The 20,610-nt window shown below is 39.0% G+C and overlaps 1 protein-coding gene across 1 annotated transcript in view; it reads right to left on the minus strand.

Annotated features, from left to right (window-relative positions):
- reep5 (receptor accessory protein 5) overlaps positions 1-19,717 on the minus strand; it is a 33,097-nt gene extending 13,380 nt beyond the window's left edge. Inside the window, exons 1-2 of the mRNA XM_060844463.1 lie at positions 19,475-19,717; positions 18,743-18,836 (exon numbers count right to left, since the gene is read on the minus strand). Of these exons, the coding sequence (XP_060700446.1) occupies positions 18,743-18,836; positions 19,475-19,592 (212 nt within the window). The 5' untranslated portion in view covers positions 19,593-19,717. The remainder of the gene's footprint in view (positions 1-18,742; positions 18,837-19,474) is intronic.
- Positions 19,718-20,610: the final 893 nt, after the last annotated feature.

The following is a 20,610-nucleotide window of genomic DNA, read 5'->3' on the forward strand; positions in this document are numbered from 1 at the left end:
CTGGAGGGAACAGAGGTTTATTCTGCATTCAGTCCAGTTTATGAGCACAGCACAAGAATGTTTAGTATTGAAACAGTGTCTAAAATGAAACAGTGGTTCATCACTAAGCCAGTGTAGCTCATTGCACTTAACAGGGGTGAGCCCCAAGATCTAATGTTGCCTATAATCGCCTTGTTGAATAATGTTTAACAGTTGTCTAGCCATGATGCCTTTATTCACTACTTTAAGATTTAGCAAGCCAGAACCTCGAGGTGAAATTGCTGTAACAGCTTGGTTAGTGCTGGTTATCTGAAATAACAAGGGCTGAGACATCCTGCTGACCATCTGCCAATTTTCAGTACAGGAAAAAGGCAGGCAGGGCAGGAATTCTACAGCTTCTCTTGTTTTCAGGACCTAATTTTCCCTTGAGAAAAAAAAAATGTATTTACCATTAAATTTAAGCAGTCTAGAAATTTATTTCATCAATCACAGATTCACTTTGAAAGCACATCTGTTACTAACAACTTTGTCATTTTGTCTCCTTCATAGACCATTCTCCACCCCCGCTGCAGGCAAGCACGGTAGCAGTTACAGAGCACACCACTACAGTGATGTATAATATATCTGTGCAAGTGATTTCCAGGTTTGAAAAATCAACCAGGGCCCAAGAGTGCATCTTTCAGTGGGGTGGAAATTCCAGTAGGTGATAATGTGCCCCAGATCCTCAAATCCCTTTGTAATAGTACTAGTAACATGTCCTTCATGGACTCCAGTGGATTAAGGCAGCAATTCACCACAACCTTCTCAATGTGAGTTAGAGATAGGCAATAAAATCTACTATAGCATGCAATACCCACTTCTTGTCAAAGTTTGGAAGATGAAAAATTGGATTTAAAGATTTTCCAATAAATTGAAGACAATTTAATTAAAACTCTATTCCTTGTGTAGCAGAAAAGTTTTTCCTTTTTTATTGCAACTAGAGTGTTTAAAAATTATCCACACTACTTTACTAGTACCTGCAATACCTATTATTCATATATTTGTTAGGAACACTAGTTTATGACTTCAGAAAACCAAAGAAAATTTTTCCTTAAATATTAATTCAGCCAGTGCTCTCTATACACAGTAAAGTGAATCATATTAAACATGATTCACAGAATTGCTAAAAAGTTTTGACTCAGGATATTGGGGCTAAAAATTGATTATTGCAGCAAACACTAAGTAGTCATAAAATTTCATTCGGTGCAAATGCTTTCATGCATTTTTCCTTTTAAAATGTAAAATTAAGTTGAACTATTCTGTTCAAGCCTTCTTCTAATTTATCTAACCGCAGAAGTGTTTTTATTTTTCAATAAAAAATATACATAAATGGCCATTTTGTACTGTAGACCTGGAAATCTGCTTTTAAGAAACAGTCAGAGCTTTGTCGTGCACTAATATTGTATTAGAGTGGTGATGGGTTGGAAGAGGTGTTGCTATGGAGAATTTACAAATTAGCTCATTGACAGTCAACTGCCAAGCTTTGCTTAAATTTCAATAAGCAAATTGGTCAAGGCATGTACAGAGAAATTAACCAGAGAATGGCCGTCACCTCTTTGGTTCAACTGATTAAAAAGCAGGCTGTGTACATATTCTGTCTGTCTGCAGAGTACAGGACCACTTGTCTTAATATACGTGCCTTCAGTATGTGAAAGCACGTGACAATGACCCTGAAATGACAATCTTCAATTGGTTGTCAACATAATTCTGAAAGAACTATACAGGATAAACACAATGTTTCCAATGACCAGGGAGTCCAGAACCAGGGGTCGCAGTTTGTGGACATGGGGTGGGCCATTTAGGACTGAGAGGAGAAGAAATTTATTCACCTGGAGTGTGAAACCGGTGGAATTCATTGCCACTGCAAGTGGTCAAGACCAAAACATTTGAATGTTTTTCAAGGAGTTAGAGAAAGTTCATAGAACTAAAGAGATCAAAAATTATGAGAAGGCAAGTGGGAACAAAGTTGGAATATCAGCCACGATCATTCCGAAAGGCAGAGCAGGCATGAAGGGTTGAATGGCCTACTCATGCTTTGATTTTACACATTTGTTGGATGTGAATCACAACTGGAAAACATTTGCTAAATTATTCTGACTGTTAAGAATTACATTAACAACCAATTTAAAATCATCAGTTGGGTTCTCATTTTGACGTACATGTACATTCTTGAAGCTACATATATTAGTGCACGGGGGTTTATTGCACAACAGGTGTCCATATCTTTAGTTAATACAGTCAACAGTCATTCTCTGGTTCATTTACACAAATGAAGCAGTTAATAGTCAGTCATCCAACTGGTGCATTCTCCAAGCAACAACAGCGTGCAATCAACACTCTTTTCTCATTCTGTATAAATACTGTTTCTCATTACATTAATATTTTTGAAAAAGTATCCTGATATATGCAAGATATAAAGCTTCAACATACAGTTTATTAAAAAAAATATGAATCATATAAATAGAAAAGATTTGCTCTAAGGACAAGATGCTTTGCTATAGAAATTAAGTGTGTACTTGCAACCAAGTTAGTAGTTTTTAAATATGTAGGAAAAAAAGGAATCTTCAACTATTGCTGTACTTGATTACTAATTGGGAGTTTCCAACTTCTGAGGGACAAAACAAATAGAACCAAAACAGTGCACGCAATTATTAGAAAACAAGAGTGTTAACAGCAATAGTTCATATTTCAATAGAATCCAGTGTCAATATATTTGCTGATACACACCATTGGTAAACAGAAGGCTCCATACTGTGGTTGCATTGTGCTTGTTGGTACATCTAGCATTGTTCAATTACTAGTGATTAAACCATTAATATCAAAAATGATTTTGACCCTTTTTCTACACTGCAGACTATCCTCAGGAGGTCCAACACCAAGACTTGGACATCTAAATTTAGGCTGACAAATCTAGAGTTACTGTGTTTTGGTTGAGATACTAACCCAAGACCCTTTTACCTTGCAGTTGAACACATGTTGCCATTGACACTTGGGGAGAATGCCCACTTTTCAGAGTGTCCTCATCAATATTCTTTCTCAGCATTAAATCAGTCATTCCGTCTCATTTCTGTGTGGGGGTCTTGGTGTGCACAAATCTGGCTGCTATAATTTGTCTAATCAGACACTACCTGTCATAAAGTATTTAACTGGCCATGAAGCACCTTGGGAAGTCCTGAGGACATCAAAAAAGTGTTTTATATATATGCGCAAGTTTTCCTTTTTCTAATATCATGAACCTCAGCCAAAAGTCAATCTATAACTGGTCACTGGGGATGATTCCTTCTGCTTCTCCCTATAGGAAAGCCAATGCTGCCAGTCCCTAGCATACAAAAATGAAACAAAGAAAAAGAAAGAGAGGTTAGTATTAAAACTGCAAACTATCTCCAAAATGCTTTTGTATTTATTTTTCCCTATATTGCTTTAACATTATACAAACTAGTTTGATAAGCATAAATGTAAGTTACAAGAGTAGCTATAATCAGTGTTGAATTGAAATGGTGTCCCCAGGCAGCCACAAGTAGATTTCTCCAGCCTTCCTTGACAATTACAAATGAAAATTCGGAAAGCGAAGATTAGATTAAAAGCAGGATTGTTAAAGTGTATCATCAGAGGCCTACGTCTTTCTTAATTTATTGGCAAACAAATTCACAAAAAAGTCCTGCTCATGTTTTCAAGTATGTGCTCAACAAGAAAATGACAAGAGGTGAGTCAAGCTGGTACTGTACCTTCAAAACACAAGTCTCAATTCCAAAACTGACACACAACGAAATAACAGTAGTTGATGAAAAAAAATTTCCAACTTTGTGATTTTAATACACGTCAGTAATTCTGTTAATGTTGCCTACATTTTTCACAGAACATTGATTTTTATATGATTTTCCACGTGCCAGTGATACTCTGATGTAATACAACTGTAAATTCTCAAAATTATACATCAAGCATTAACATAGACATACAACCATTAACACTATTAAGCGCCAACTAAATGCAAGACCTCTCACTAAGTTAATAGCTATTCATTAAAATCCACTTCAAGAATATTGATGCTTTTAAGGAAAAAAGGTTTGACAAGTATATGAGAGAGGAAGGAATAGAGGGTTATGATCACAGAATTAGATTAAGGAAGCTCAGATCAAGCACAAACATGAATGTGCACATGGAGTAGTTAGGCTGATCGGCTTTTTTTGTGTCACATTTCCTGTACAATCCTATACAGACTGTGCAGTGTAAGTAATTGTTAAATTAGCTGTTACATTAAAGGCTCCACCTAACCGTTCAGACAATTCAGATGAACATCAAATCCAAAAGGCATGAATCGAAAAGTGCGGAATTCTCCACAGATGTGACCAATACCTTCTTTCAACACAAAAAAAAGGAAGCAATTTCACCACTATTTTTGCAATCCCTGTTGAAAGTATCTAACTACATCTTAGTAATCCTACATTTGTATTACTTTACTTTCACATCATCTTTTTCTTACTTGGTATATGAATTCTCTGGCCCATGTATACACATGTATTTCCATTGGATGTTTAACAGGCTATAAATTGCACACCAACTGTTCAGTGCCTAAGTCAAATTTTTGTATCCTGGGTACAAATTGGATTGTCTTTTTCAGGAATTTTAGGATAATTGTATCTTTGCAAACACACCTTCCAAACAAAAGTTACATTTCAACAGTTCAACTCTTTATGCCAAATCCACAGTTTCATCCACAGTATCTGTTGCAGCTAAAAGGATGGCAAAAGCTTTCACCCCACCCTTCTGCTACTCTCCTGGTCTTCTCTCCGCAATCCTGGTTTATTTCATTGGCATTATCCTCAATCCATAACTGCAGCTCTGTCTCCCTTCAGCAGATTCTGCTGGATTGGATAGTTAAATTGCTCCTCAATCTCAGCAAATGAAACCAGATCTTTATATTAATAGCAGATATAGAATCTCTCTGAGATTAACAGATGGATTTTCAATTTTCCTGATTCATTGTAGTAAGCTTAATGTCAAGTGACTATTTAAATAGTAACCCAGATAGTAACTATTAAATGACAGTCAGCTCAGGATAATAGACAGGTTATTCATCACTCAAAAAAATTCAACCTCCAATAAATCCTCTATGAGCAGGTAAAATGCAATGAATACAAATTAAAAGGAACAAAATGAACACCACTGATATTATCATTCTTCCCAATTCTTTTTAACATTGCTTGGTTTAACCGTTTGAAACTATCACTGTCATCATGCACAATGCCACCACCAGCTGATCTTTCCACCAGCTAACAAATTGCAATTCTCTAGTTATATTGAAACTTAAGTATGAGACAGTTTTTTAGTACGGCAGCTATCACAGCAGTCACTGTGCAGTGATCAGAAAGTGATTACTGAAACGTAGTCAGTAATGTAACGTTGAAAACATAACAGCCAGTTTGCACACAGCCCTAAAAAACAAATTAAAATGAATTATGAGCACCCGCTCCCCCCAAGAGAGTGTCAAGCATTCAAATATTTGGCTGTAGGATGCAAGAACACAAGATAGGAAGAACAAAAAAGTGCGAATAAAATAAATGCTGGAAATCAAAAACAGAAAATGCTGCAAACTGGAGGATGTCAACCTTGTGTCCATAACAAGAAAAGAGAATTTAATATTTAGTTGAACACTTTAAAATGGAGACCACTACGGTGAACAAAGCTAGATAAGAAATCATGTCATGGTTTCCCATTGTTAGAACAGCTGTTGGAGACAGACTGTAGAAATAAAAAGTGATTTACATAGGTTATGAAGGGGACAGAAAAGCTCATACTTTGGTAGAAAATGCTTCCCATTTTTAAAAACAGGAACAGTATTGATACTTGGGTGACGTAAAAATCTTGCTGCCACAGAAACTCAAGCATTTCTAAACACCATTGGCCCATAAATTTGGTATCAATTAGAGGAAACAAGCAACACCAGCTCCATTGCAATTAACAAGACCACATAGGTGATACTGGAAAGCACATTATGACCTCCTGCTTGTAGCACAGCTTACTAAGGATTTGTTCACAGACATCTTTTAGTTGCACTCCTACAATTTGGTACAAAGGCCAAAAGGCAAGGGAACCTTCCCACAATTGCAGTCACTCCGGTATCGGAGTGCAACAAATTTAATTATTTTGTTTAAAAAAAAACCAAAGAAATGCACAGTGAACTTTTATTACTAAAGAGAGACTACGAACACGCCACTACCCATTGCAGTGATTGTAATGAGGTCAGTCAGGTGGACCTCTGAGTTCCCTGATTTGAACTATTAATTTGGTTCAGTCAGGGAGCCCTGGCTGACAGGCATAAACAGGACTGCCAGAAGTTCTGATCACTTAGACTGGGTTCTCAGGAAGCTGAATTAATGTCAAGGACTCTCACTTTTAATAAAGGATGACTTGGTACCGGAATACTGGACACGGGTTATTTCAGTGGTGATGAGAGAAAAGCACGCTCCTGAAGAAATTCACTTGCAACAGTCGTCTTTTGAGTTGGGGTAAGCATTTCTGGCATCATGTAGTTATCTGGGGAGCTTCGCTGGTGTGATCTTACTGTCAAAGACTGTGTCCAGTACGTGGAAAGAATGTGTTATTCTCTCTGGAGAAATGACATTGGGGCAGATGAAAAGCAATGTGTAATTCTCTTGGCTGCTCATGGAGCTGCAGCTTTATCAGTTATTAGGAGCCTAATTTTCCCTTAGGCACCAGATACTAAAACCTTTCAAGAATGGACATATTTAGCTAAGGGATATTATGACCCCAAGCGGTCTCTAATTTGGAGATGCTGTTTTATTCAGCAATTTGAGAACCAGGGAATCCTATTAGGATTTTTGGCTAGGTTAAGATGACTGGCAGAAGCATCTCTGACTTTGGTTTAACCCTTACTGAGATGCTGAGACACCAGTTGGTATGTGGGATTAATGACACGATCATGCAAAAGCACCTATGTGAAGCCCAACTGGACTCCAAGTAGGCACTACAACTGGCTTTACCATTGGAAAATGTGGCCAGTGGAGTATAGGAGTTGTAATGTATTCCAATTGGAATTGGACATCCTCGCCAGTCCAATCGAGCTTGGGGAACAGCACGTGAGTGAAGGCAATTGCACAGCCACATTCAGAACATATCCTGAACAGAGGGACTCTAGGTGAGCCCACAGCAAAATCTCTAAACAAAGCTAAGCCTCAGTGAAATAGTTAGAATTTTCTTCAGGACCCAGGCCAATAAGCCATTGTAGTTGCTGCTGCTGTGTGTACTAGAGACAGCAAAAAAGTCCCATTCGACTGAAATGGAGCAAGGGAGCTCATAGGCCAGTATCCAGGAATGTGCGCACCCTGGAAAGTCCACCCACCTCTGGTTTGAAACACTTAAATTGCTTAGCACCATCCAAATCAGAACCAATAAAAATAAACAACTGGGTAAATGGTCACCTGGTTCTGATGAAGGTGATGTTGACACGGCTACTTTGGTGATCGCTGAACAAGTCTTTAACAATATTCCCTCTGGACTCCAACCCTTAAGTTTGCATAAGACATTGGCTAGAATAAGAACTTATACTGAGGAACCTTTCCACATTAAGAGTACAACTTCAGTTCCGATCTCTTACAAGAAGTAGCTGATTGTGGTAAAAGGCCTGAGCCCAAGCTTGATGGGGCAAAATTGGTTGAGAAAGATTCACCAAGATATTTTTCAATTAAAAAAATAACTGCCTGTGTGAAGTCCCAATTAAAAACCTGGATATTTTTCAGCAAGGTGCACAGATCGAAAGATGCCAAGGCCACCTTGCATGTTGACCAGGAAACAATTCCATGATTCTGCAAGGCCTGCCCAGTGCAATTTGCTTTATGCGCAAAGGTTGGGGCAGAAATCAGAAGGCTTGAAAGTGAAGGAATCATCAAACCAGTCAGTTTGTGGAATGAGCAGCACTGGTTGGACCGATTATGAAGCCTGATGAATCAGTTCACCTTTGTGGTGATTTTAAACAAACCGTAAACTGGATAAATACCCAATCCCTCGCTAAGGATTTATATACAAAGCTGGCGCATGAAGGTGGGGGAGTGGGGGTGTATTTCACAAAGCTGGACATGGGCCACATGGACTTGCAACTTCAGTTAGATGTGGATTCCCAGAAGTATGCTACAATTAATACCCATAAGGATTTGTACCAATATACAAGGCTGCTATTTGGGGTACTATCAGTCTGTGCAATTTTTCAGCGGGCAATGGAGAACATTTTACAAGGTCTACCTTGCCATTTATCTAGATGACATACTAAAAACAGGGAATACCAATAAGGAGCACTTACAGATCTTGGACCTTTCTCCCAGATGGGCATACACTTTTAGAAGGGTAAAATGTTTGTTCAAGCACCCCAAGTGACCTACTTGGGCTACAAAGTCAACAAGACAAGGTTACAAATGTTGGAAGATAAGATTATGGTGATCAAAATTGTCCTGACTCCCACATCTGTACTGAAGCTTTGGTCTTTGCTTGAGCTGGTGAATTATTAAGAAATGTGCATACATAACCTGGCCTCCATCCTGGCACTTTCACATTAACTCTTAAAAAGGATCAGCCTTGGAAATGGTCACTTGGTCATGCCATAGTTTGCAAGAAAGTGAAGAAACAGCTATCACCCTCTAAAGTTTTCACACACCAAAATCCTAAGCAAGATCTGGTGTTGACATGCAATGCTTTCCCATTTGACATCTGCATAATGCTAGCTCATAGATGGCCCAATAGAAAGGAGCACCCAATAGTGTACGCATCCAGAACTTTGGCTAATGCAGAATGTAAATACACCCAGATAGAGAAGGAAGGTTTGGCTATTATATTTGGAATCAGGTAGTTTCATCAATACTTTTATAGATGTAAATTTGTCATAATAACAGACCACAAACCCCGCTGGGTGTACTTTAACATTACTAGGCAGTGCTATCCATAGACTGAATTCAGCAATGGCTGAATGACAGTCGTTCAACAGCCTTTCTAATGGTTCTAGAAACTGTGGACTCTCCCCTACCCCCCTCCATCAAGCATTGAAGATACGTCTGAATCGGAGATGAACATGGCAAATGTCACCGCCTCAAAGCCTGCGCCACCTGAAAAGAATGAATTTCTTCTGAGACTACTTGGGTGCAAGGGGTGAACTACCATATATTACACAACATCTGTATTACAGGCAGAATTGACCAGATGCTAAAATGCCCCAGGAGGTGGTTCCCCCCCCAAAAAAAAACAACTGGCCTTCGTCCTCAGGTTCAGAGGGGAAGGGATGCAGGGATTCGGAGGTCAGCCAGGAGGATCTTGTAGAATGTGTTCCCTAATTGGAATAGCCCCAATCAGGGAGCCCCAGCTGACAGATATAAACAGCTGCACACACACAACATGGTGCTGGGGAAAAAATAAGTACTACCGCAATTAGTAGTGTGGGGGTTTAAAAAAACTTTTTAATTAAAAAAAAATAGAAGTATCCGAAGAAAAATAAACAGCATGCCAGGATTTGAGGTTTGTCCTCATTTTCCTGAAAACTGGTTGAATGTCAGGGTTTGGGGCTTGGCTTTGCCATTCCCCTCCCTTGTAAAATTGCTGTTTCTCTGTAGACAGCTGTAAATGTTAATTGTTTTGTAAACTGAATTGTTTAATAAAAATTTTAAAAAATAACAGAATGCCAGAGATTCTGTTCACTCAGAGCTGGCTTTGAAGAGCTGGAACAGTGTCAAGTACTCTCCACGTGTAAATAAAGATGACTTAGTGATGGAATACCAGCTGCTGTGGAATTATTTCACTCAAAAGTATTGAAACATTACAGCACAGAAAGCCATTCAGGCAAATATATCTGTATGGCTGAATAAGCTAGCCATCCATTCTATTCATACTTAGAAGGTTACAGACCAGGTGCAGGTAAGTTAGAGCTTCAGGTATAGATTCAGGTTTCCTTTAAATGAGTTGAGGGTTAGCGTCTCAACCACTAGCTTGGCAACTTCCAGACACTCTACACCCCTCTTACATAAAATGTGTACTTCCTGGCTTCTGTTAGAGTGGACAGGAAGACCTATTTCCTTAAGCCCCTCATTATTTTGTATACCTTTTAAATTGGAAGAAATGTTAGAGATCAGGTGCAGTTTGTAGGACAGTGGTTGAAAACTAAGATAGCAACATATTAGTAAAAGCAGAAAATCAGATCAAATTAAGGATATACAGAGAGGAACAATACAGCAAAATATTCTAGGCGCAATAAGCTTAAGTGACCAAAATTGATGTATCAATTTACAATGAAAGTAGCAAATGGAATAAGTTTGTCCTATTGAAGTACAAATAATTTTTACAGCAGCCCCAAGCTTTAGGCAGATCTCATGTCTTTAGTTATTACTATTTGTATGGAAAATTGATGAAGAAAAAGAGATACAAGCCAGCAGAGATAAAATTAGCGATTCTTAGAGCTGAATTTAGAGGCACAGAATTTCACACCACGAGCCTGTGCTAGTACCCTGCCTCCATCCTCTCCTCTGGCCATTTTACTAAATGTGAATGGGGTAAGGGATCAGAAAGTTTACTTGTCCACAAGTAGTTAGTTGACTTTGTTAAGACCTATACCTCCAGGTCCCTGGAACCATTGGGCACCAGTATGAAACCTTAGAGATGGCATCTTGGCAGCACCACAGGGTTCAGCAATCCAGGTTTACAAACCAAGTCACTGACCATTCTGAGATCTCCCTCAAATTGGCTATTGTCTATTTTTTCCTCAATCCATCTTGAAACGTGATTTTTGGAAGAAGCCGAAGAGCCTTCCTCAGGCCCTTCAACTTCAAAGGCCCACCCACCATTATTAATTAGCCATCTTGGGGAAACCACATCCGGATGACTGCTGCCTACAAAGTAGTGTGGGCTTCTATCAACCATTTTACCTGCAAGTCCACAACAAAATTCCTACACATGATTTCACATCACCAGAGCAGAATTTATTTTCAATAGTTCAATAAAAGATTTAAAGAGATGGTATCCTATTCAAGTTGTTAATCTTAGATGCTGCAAAGAATCAATTGAATGGGTATATTTCTGCAGAATTGGGATAGGAGATTCAGACATGATAAATATTTATAACTATACATTGGGGAGGTTAAAAAGGAGGATGGGGGCGAATGTTTGATATTTGATTAGCATTTTGGATCTTTTGTCCAGTAAAATGAATTTGTCAATTAGCTGTAAAGTATCTGAACTTAGATATTCAATGTTTCCTACAGCATCTGTCTGGTACTGATGTGAAAACTCTCACAAAAATATTAAGAAAAATAAGAGAAGATTTTGGAGGTACCGTAATATAAGTTCTTTTGAAATACAGGTCGAGGTATATTGTTAAAAAATATACTATTTTGTAAAATACTGGATGGAAACTGAGCATTTTAAAACGTGCAAATCCAAACCAATTTGATTTTAATTGAGCTATTAAATAAATGAAAATGTTTAATTAAATGGAAACTTTACCATATAAAAGTAAAGCAAGTAACATTTGTTTTTCTTCTATAACTGGGAAACAACAGAAAATCAACTGTGCATTCAAACAGCCTGTCTGAACTGCTGCCAATGTATAACTCGAAGTATTTTACAACAAGAATGCTGGAATCCTTTACCGGCAAATCAACCCACAACAGAATTTCACAAAAACAGAACCTGAAATAAGATAAATGCCCCAAATGTTGAGAATATAAAGGAGCTAACTAAAAGTAGTTAACAATGAAACCAAAAGAACATTTTCCTAAATAAGTGGCTTCTGGGAGTCATGAGTATACACCACCTAAAATGTAAACAATTCATTCATTGATTTTAAAAGAAAACCCACTCCCAGTATGTGGTACAGAAATAAGACAGCAGAACTTTGTTATAATAATGCTTATGACCTCCTCCAATGAGACTGCTCCTCCCCCCCCCCAACCTCAAAAAAGAAAGCGTGTTTTGAGTTCTTAAGCCACAATTGCAGGCTAAGGAAATTATCCTAAAGATTAAAACCTGAAAAAGCAAACAAGAATCCATTTCATACTTTTCCAAGGTAGACCTTGTTTCAGTTCAGTAAGGGCATGCTCAAAAGTTAAAAAAAGACTGTTGTAACAGTTGTGCTTTCCTTCTTCCCCTTCCTTACCACTTCACTCAACATTCATCTATACGTCATCATGTTTAAGGGCGGAGCTATAATTATTCTTCTCCAACCGTTTTGCTATTTACAATAACATATTTTAGAAGGGATCCACTTTCCAAATATGTTTCGATTTTCCCAAGCTATGTAAACAACTTAATACTTAGTTTCTGCTAATACCAAAAGGGTTTAGAAGTTCTCACTACCTTTGGTTAAAAAGCACAAAACAAGTATGCTTGTGTAATTTGTGTCTTCAGAAATTTTCAATTACATCACAAACCACATGAGTGAAGCAACAGCTGCTGCAGTCATCCAACCTCTAATCCGTGGATGGGCCTAATAATGCAAAGTTTTGATTTTACTGTCTTACAGTTTCCTGGCAGTATTTTATCATTTTCATGATCACTACCAGCACCAAGAACCATCATTTCATCATAAATGTTTGTCTGGGAAATCTATGATAGATCAGACAAACTGGCAGCATTTTACCACATCATTTTGGATCATTGTCAACTTGCAGTAATGATCTAGTGCAACAAGGATGTTGAAAGCCAAGTTCATTTCACTCTTACCAGAAGATTATGTTGACCACCAAAGTGTGAATTTGCTGTAATATTCAGAGCACAGAGTACTTAAATAAATCATTTTAAAGCTTAAACATTAAAGTTGCAACAATTAGAATATCATCAGCTCATCACCATCTTTGTCAGATGTGTGCCTAAAGTAAGTTACAAAGGAAGTTGTACATTCACTCTGAAAAATCAACACCCAAAAAAGTCTCATTGAACAAAAATGTACCTAATTACATGGCACAGATGCATTCAAACCAGGAAATTCACTGGTTCGGTGCCTTCTGCTGAAAAGTTGCATATTTTATTTAGGTGAGCATAGGATAAGTGTGAATATACAATAATGGTTCCCAAACTATTTCCCACTGGGAGCCTATTTTGAGGCTTGAAAATTGCCATGCATCTTAGAGCAGGGGCCTGTTAGAGTAGTGTACAACTGTTATAATTGTCAGATTTTCATAGCAACCATTGGTGCCTCAGAGCTCACAATCACAAAACTTTCAGCTCGTGACCCCTGTGCAGGTCATAACATACAGAACCAGCCTGCTCTACAGTCAAGTTTGCCAATTCTTACTGTCAAGAATTAAAACACAACAAAGTGGGTTACCTAAGCAAATATTACAGTACCAACAGCATCCTGATGAGTAATGACTGTCAGAAGACAAGAATCAATGCCCAATAGGAAAGTTTAGCAAGATTGAAATCCAAAGCGTACCCTCTCAAATTGCGACAGATTTTAAGTTTTTGGTAAGCCTGCTTTGTGGTAATTAAATATGTAGATAATAAAAATTTTAAGAAGCAAATTTTCATGTCTCCCTACTGGACTGTCAAGTGACCTTGATTAAAGTCACATGAAAGCTGAGCTAACACACCCTTATAGCTGAGAAAGATTACATAAGTGAACATGGAAAACTAAGTGACAAAGAGAGGGAGAACACTGGAGAAAGCAAAATAAAAACTGGGACAACTTCATAAACATCCCTTATTTGTTCAAAATGAAAGACTCTGCTGCTGTTTTTTGGTTTTTGTACACTGGTGTGACCACATTTAAATAAAAGTAGCTCATCTCAATAAGAGCTCAACTTTCAGAATTGATGTAAAATCTCAGTACTACGATGTGGTAATTTAATTTCTGTCTCTTTGGCAGGAACAATCAATAAGTCTTCAATTCTTCTTCTTAAAATTAAAGATAAAAATGGTCCAATTTTCTAAGATTAAGATCACTGAATAACTGAATTCTAAAACAACCAACATTATGAACAGGTTTCTTTAATGTCACCTATAATTGTGACTTTACAGATCAATCTTTGAACAGCTCACCATTGAAGCCATATATTTGTCATTTGAAGTAACCAATTTTTATCATTTACTAATAAATACATTAGATTCTTGCCTATAGTAAAATGTTACATATAGAATTTCTTTACTTTTCTGTAAAGTAGGCCATTCAGCTCATCAAATCTGCTCTGCCAGATAATGGCTGACCTGGCCATGGATTCATTCACCGAGCTGGTGTGTTTTTTTGCAGATGTTTTGTCTCCTTGCTAGGTCACATAGTCAACGAGTCTTCAATAAAGATGGTGACATCACTTAGCAAGGCGACGAAATGTCAGCAAACAAAGCTATGGCCTCATCCACAACCCAAGCTACGAATCTTTTCAAAAACCCGAAATAGCTGATCTGATAATCCTCAACTCCACTGTCCTACCTTGTCCCCATAACCATTGATTCCCTTACTGGTTAAAATCCTATCTATCTCAACCCTGTATTTACTGAACAACTCAGTCTGTGGTAACGAATTCCACAGATTCACTATCCTCAGAAGAAATTCCTCTCATTGCTGTACAATGAGCAATTATTCTGAGATTTTTGTCACAAAGCTGACCCTTTTTTCTAAAGCTCTTCCTTTTCTCAAGGATACTGTGTCCTTGGCCTTTTTTTTCAGAGGGGTCATAAATCCCTCCTGGCTCAGAGGTGACTCGTTTGGTACAGAGATGAAAAGGATGTTGAGAGGCGTTTTGTTTATATGCAAACAGGTGAGGTTTCAGACCAAAGTGGTCATGTTTTAGAAGTGACCTGTACAATGAAAGGGGAGTAGTCAGCTCTAAGCTGAGCAGTTCAGACCAGAACCAGTTGGAAGTTCAGCAGTGGACTGTGTGAACAAGCTGCAAAAACACTCTCTCCTTCTGCCCTTCTAACTTCAACCTATAAGCATTTCTTCCATTTTTACTTTTTTTGTAAAAAAAAAAGGGGCTTTGCTTATTGGGACTGTTGTGTATATTCAGAACAGCATAATTAAGTCTAGTTTGGATCGACTGAGTTTTGTAGGGTTCTTTATTCCATTGTGTCTCATTTTGTGAATACATTTTTGTGTGTTTTAAAACCTGGTAGTCAACCAAGCTAACTTACTCTGGGTAATTTTCACTGTACACTTACCAAAACCAGTTGCAAAGTTATGGTCTGGACTACCTGCTTAAGAATGTTTCGAGTGGTCTGGCCTAGTCCACAACACTTTACCCTCTGGCCCCAGACTTTCCCATTAGGGAATCAGCCTATCTGTAATTATTGTGTCCTTTCAGAATCTTCTATGTTTCAATAAAGTTGCCTCTTATTATAAATTCTAATGAGTACAGGCCTAACCTACTTAATGTCTCCTCATAAGATAGCCCCTCCATAGCTGGTATCAACCGAGTGAACCTTCTTGGGAAGGCTTTCAACGCCAGTATGTATTTTCCCCGAGACAAGGGACACAAAACTGTTCACAGCATTTCAGTTGTGATTGACTAAGGCCTTGTATAGTTTTGGCAAAACCTCCCTACTTATACATTCCATTCAACCTGTTGCTCTAAAACTATTGAGTGTCTTACCATTCATTAAATACTCCCTCATCTTGTTTCTTCTTCCAAAGTGAATCAGTGTTAAATACCACCTGCCCAATGCATATATATTTTCCCATTATTCTGTTGGCCTTCCCTACTCTTGCTAAATTTGAACGCAAGATTATATTGGATGAGGATTCCAAATCCCTTTGTTTTGCAGCTGTCTGCAGCCAATCTCTATTTAAATAATATTCACCTCTTCTATTCTTTCTACTAAAGGAAATAACCATACAATTTCATACATTACATTCCATCTGCCAAGTTTTTGCCCACTCGCTTAACCTGTCTAATTTGCTTTGCAGTCTGTCATCCTCACCACTTGCCTTCCATACTACTGTCATAAAGAAAGCGTAGATGATTAAAAATGTATCAACTTTGTGTCTGTACAGAAGAAAATGCAGAAGTACATTTGACAAAGATTTTCAAAAGATCTAAACTAATCTCAATTAAAAAACATCTAATACAATAAGTCTAATGCCAACAACACTGGATCTTATCGATGTGAACACCAACACTTCCATAAAAGCTTAGACATCCACTATTAAAGAAAGCAGAATTTTTTATGAAAAACTTTATGGCATTGGTTACTCATAACAAAAGTTGTATTGAAATACAGCACTGTTATCTGCATGACAAACCTAACCACTGCAACAGAGCCACTGCGCATACTGCAATGAAGCGGTTTTGAAGAATCATCACTGGAGCCCTGGATCAAAGGGAGTGGCAGAAGGCTAATCAAGCCAAGCAACTCCGTGACAGGGAGAACACAGGTTTTTGTCAAACACAAGGGATGACATCCTGACAAAGTTCCCATTGATGAGTTATCTCATTGGACTTAGATACCTTAGAAAAAGGGAACCCCTCCCTCCTCTTCAAACTACGTGACATGGCAGAGCTAAGGTCTCTAAGTCAGCACTAAGTTAGTCTTCCACCCGGAGGTTGTCTTAGACCCTTCTACACTGGACTTCATGTGGAGGAGGGGATGGGGGCCATGTTGGGACAGCCAGTAATCTTCACCATGCAAATCCCTATTTATGTTTAACATCCTTTCATGGAATGTGAATGTTGCTGGCTGGGCCAGCATTTGCTGCCGCTTAGAAGGTGGTGTGAGCTAATTTCTTGAACTACTGCAATCCACTTGGTAGGTAGATCCACAATGCTGTTAGGGAGTGAACAACCCATTTCAAGAATTTCCCCTTTCACAACTCCCAGCTCATCACCACGGAACATATTAAGTTCCACACACAATAGCTACCAAGCTGCCGCAAAGTTATGCGTCAAGCTGAAAGCTTTTCAAGAACATTAGTGTTAAACATAACCTCGTGCTGAGTCACAAAACTAAAAACATAGCATCACAGAGCATGGAAACAGAATATTTCGTCCAACTAGTCCACTCTGACCATGTTCCCAAACCAAACCAGTCTCACATGCCTGCCTTTGGTCCATATCCCTCCAAACTTGCCTATTCATGTACTTATCCAAAATGTCTTTTAAACAGTGTAACTGTACCTGCATCCACTACTTTGTCTGGCAGTTCATTCCATATATGAACCACTGCAAAAATGTTGCTAATGTCCTTTTGAAATCTTTCTCCTCTCACCTTAAGAATATGCTCCATAGTTTTAAAGTCCCCCACCAAGGGGAAATGATGCTTGCTATTCATGTTATCCATGCCCCTCATTATTTTCTAAACCTCTACAAGTTCACCTCAATCTCCTTTGCTCCAGTGAAAAAAGCCACAGCCTATCCTACCTATTTTTGTGACTCAAACCCTCCATTCCCAGCACAGTCCTGGTAAGTCTTTTCTGAACCCTCTCTAATTTAGTAATACCCTTCTTTTTAGAAGGGCAGCCAGAACTACACACACTGCTTCAGAAGCAGCCTTACCAACATCGTGTACAACCTCAACAGGACATCTCAACTCCTGTACTCAAAAAGGCCTGAACAATGAAGGCAAGTGTGCAAAACACCTTCTTATACACCTTGTCTATATGTGACAGATTTCAAAGAATTATGTACCTGAACTCCTAGGTCTCTGTTCTACAAAACTACTCAGGGCACTATCATTGATTATACAAGTTCTACCCTTGCTTGAGGGTCCCTGGTTAAAATATCAGTATCTGTCAAGTTCAGACTGTGACTGCAGGATCAAGAATTAACCTCAGCAACTCTAAGGCTTGTCTGATCACAATTGAGTGATGCTTTCTGGAATGATCATCTTTGAAAATGTCTTTGAGTATATGTACTGCTGGTATCACCAGGCTAAGGACAATGGACAGGTAGAGTTGGAGGCTGAAAATGTGTTGCTGGAAAAGCGCAGGTCAGGCAGCATCCAAAGAGCAGGAGAATCGACATTGCGGGCATGAGCCCTTCTTCAGGAATGAAGTTGGAGTTGGAGACTGCCAAAGTAGAATTTCCCCACCCTGACCAAGGATGGGACCTTCCAAGAGTCAGGAAGCATTGCCCAGGCCTAATACGAAGCAGGTGCCAGCCCGCATCCCACTGCTTCTCCATCACCAGAAACTAAAATGACTATTGGCCCATCAAGAGACAGGGTCAGTGATGTTGGCTGACTGTGCGTTATATTGCTCAATGGGATGGTTGTGTTAACTGTAAACCCACCCTTTCTAGAAACATCTGACGAGGGTGGTATGTCAACTGCATGATGCAATATCATCAAGTCTCACATGAAGAATCGTCACATAAACAAAGTACTAATGAACACTTGGAATGGCACACAAGCACAATTTCAATACCTTTGGCAAAGTAACAAAAAAAAATAAAGGTGTAGTGAAAGAAGTGTTTAAAGTAGTTGCTCCTGTCTACATTCAAAAGTCTTTCTAGAAGATTATTAAAGTTAAACAAATTTGACAGCACTCAATCTAGACACACAATTGAATTATCTCTAGTTCACAGACACCTCTTTTTTAAAAAAATATCCCCATTCTATAAAAGAGTATAAAACTAATAAGTGCGATTAAGATTAGGAATTTCTGCTCTTCACACACAATAAGATTAGATTAAGTGTGCACCATTAATACCAGGTGATTAATTTAAGCAGCAACTGTTCCCAACATAAGTCTCCAATTAATCCCACTTACTCAATTTCGAATTAAAATTAATCGAATGTTACTTACGAGACATAAGCAGGGTAAACGAATCCGATCAAATTGCAAAGTAAAGATGCTGCATAGCCGATCACCAGGTAAACGGAAATGATAACAATGACAGCTGGTAAAGAGACATTATAATAGACGGCATGTTAACGACTCTTTGTTTCACAGAGTATCAGTGATGCGATTCAACAAAAAGGCGGAAACAAAATACGACATGCTCATCAAATCCCGTTCTTTTTGGCAAATATTCAACTGTGTGGAAGTGGCATAACAGATAACCTTGTGTTTGTAATGTGACTCCCCGATTCAGGGTGTAAAAGCCTCGAATTGACATTGCCAGTATTATACTTCACCAAGGAGGATGTTGACATCCATTGGATATAAATTGTTTATGTGAAATGGCCACCTCATCAAGCCACATTTAAACAAAAAATATGATAGGGCAAAACGTCTCGTTTATAAATACATTTACTGTAGCACCCTGTGCAAACTGCTGTAAATTTAGTCACACTTCTCTGACACATCGTATCGGATTACAGAAACTACATAAAGCACAAAGTCGACTACACAGCATTTCTGTGAAAGTGGCGATGCGTATTAGTTTTTAAAAATCCAGTCTCCAGCATCATATGTAGATATGGCATGACACTGAGTTAGTGCTTAGTTGGATAGATTTCATTGCTATTCACGAGTTGGAAGGCAGTTTTGGCAGTGATCGTGTGTGCGGGCTGTCCCCACCCTGCAGTGACTCACCCAGCGCAATGTAACGTCTGTTCACTCCTGTCTTGCTCTCAATTTTCCCCAAGATATCTGCAAGCAGGTTCTTTTCCTTGAGGAACTTGTCAAGACGCTGCATGAACGACTCGGCCATGACTAGCGTCAGCAACAATGATACACTGTGCTGCCTGTCTAGTTGTCTGTGTACTCGCTGCCTGTTCCCAGCGCTGCAGGCTCGAACGCTCCGTCTTTGGAATGTCTGCAGCGGGCGGGGCTCGGAGCGCGTCACGGCGCCTGCGTCACAATGGCCAGCCGCAGTGTTTGATGAAGATGGTGAGGAAGAGGCGGTGCCGGGTGGGTCTGTAACTTGCTGTTTGTCAACTCTACAGCTCACTGCAACTCTCCTGACTCACTGCACCGTGCTGGCGTTGTTTCTTAATCTCATTTTTTTTTGTGTCAACTGTTGTCCCTCTAATTATAAATTTTCCTCTGACCATCCTGTTAGAACTTTGCTGCTGAACAGGGACCTCGCCTGTCATTATTACAGGGTGCTTTCGCGTCCAGTTTGTGAGCATCTCTACGTAGTTTCTCTGAATAATATCACATTTTCTGTTTTGTTTTATCCATTTGCAGGTTGGTTCGAGCTGCAAGTTTTGGGCTTACCTGAGGCGCACTCTTCAAATTATCCAGTGTTTTGGAATAGAATAATCAAGCTAGATCCAGGGGCTAGCACTGTTGCCTCACAGCACCAGGGTCCCAGGTTCGATACCAGCCTCGGATGTCTGTGTGAGTTTCCTCTGGGTGCTCTGGTTTCCTCCCACAGTCCAAATATGTGCAGGTCAGGTGAATTGGCCATTCTGGGTTGTCCATAGTATTAGGTGCATTAGTCATCTGGGTGGGTTAGTCTTCGGAGGGTTGGTGTGGACTTGTTGGGCCGAAGGGCCTGTTTCCACACTGTAGGGAATCTAATCTATCTCAGGATTCTGACTCCACACTTCAGAAATTCCTGTGCCCTAAATCTAGATATTTTTGTAGCAAATTTTGAATATTCTGCAGTTCAGTCTGTTTTCCCTAATGAGAAAAATGACTTCCAGAATTCTGCCAGAAACTTAATGCACCTGTTTACACCTTTCACTCATAAAATACACCCATTGAAATCAAAACTCGTTAGT

The sequence above is a fragment of the Hemiscyllium ocellatum genome, chromosome 2 (assembly GCF_020745735.1).
Source record: "Hemiscyllium ocellatum isolate sHemOce1 chromosome 2, sHemOce1.pat.X.cur, whole genome shotgun sequence".
In the NCBI taxonomy this organism is placed as follows: Eukaryota; Metazoa; Chordata; class Chondrichthyes; order Orectolobiformes; family Hemiscylliidae; genus Hemiscyllium; species Hemiscyllium ocellatum.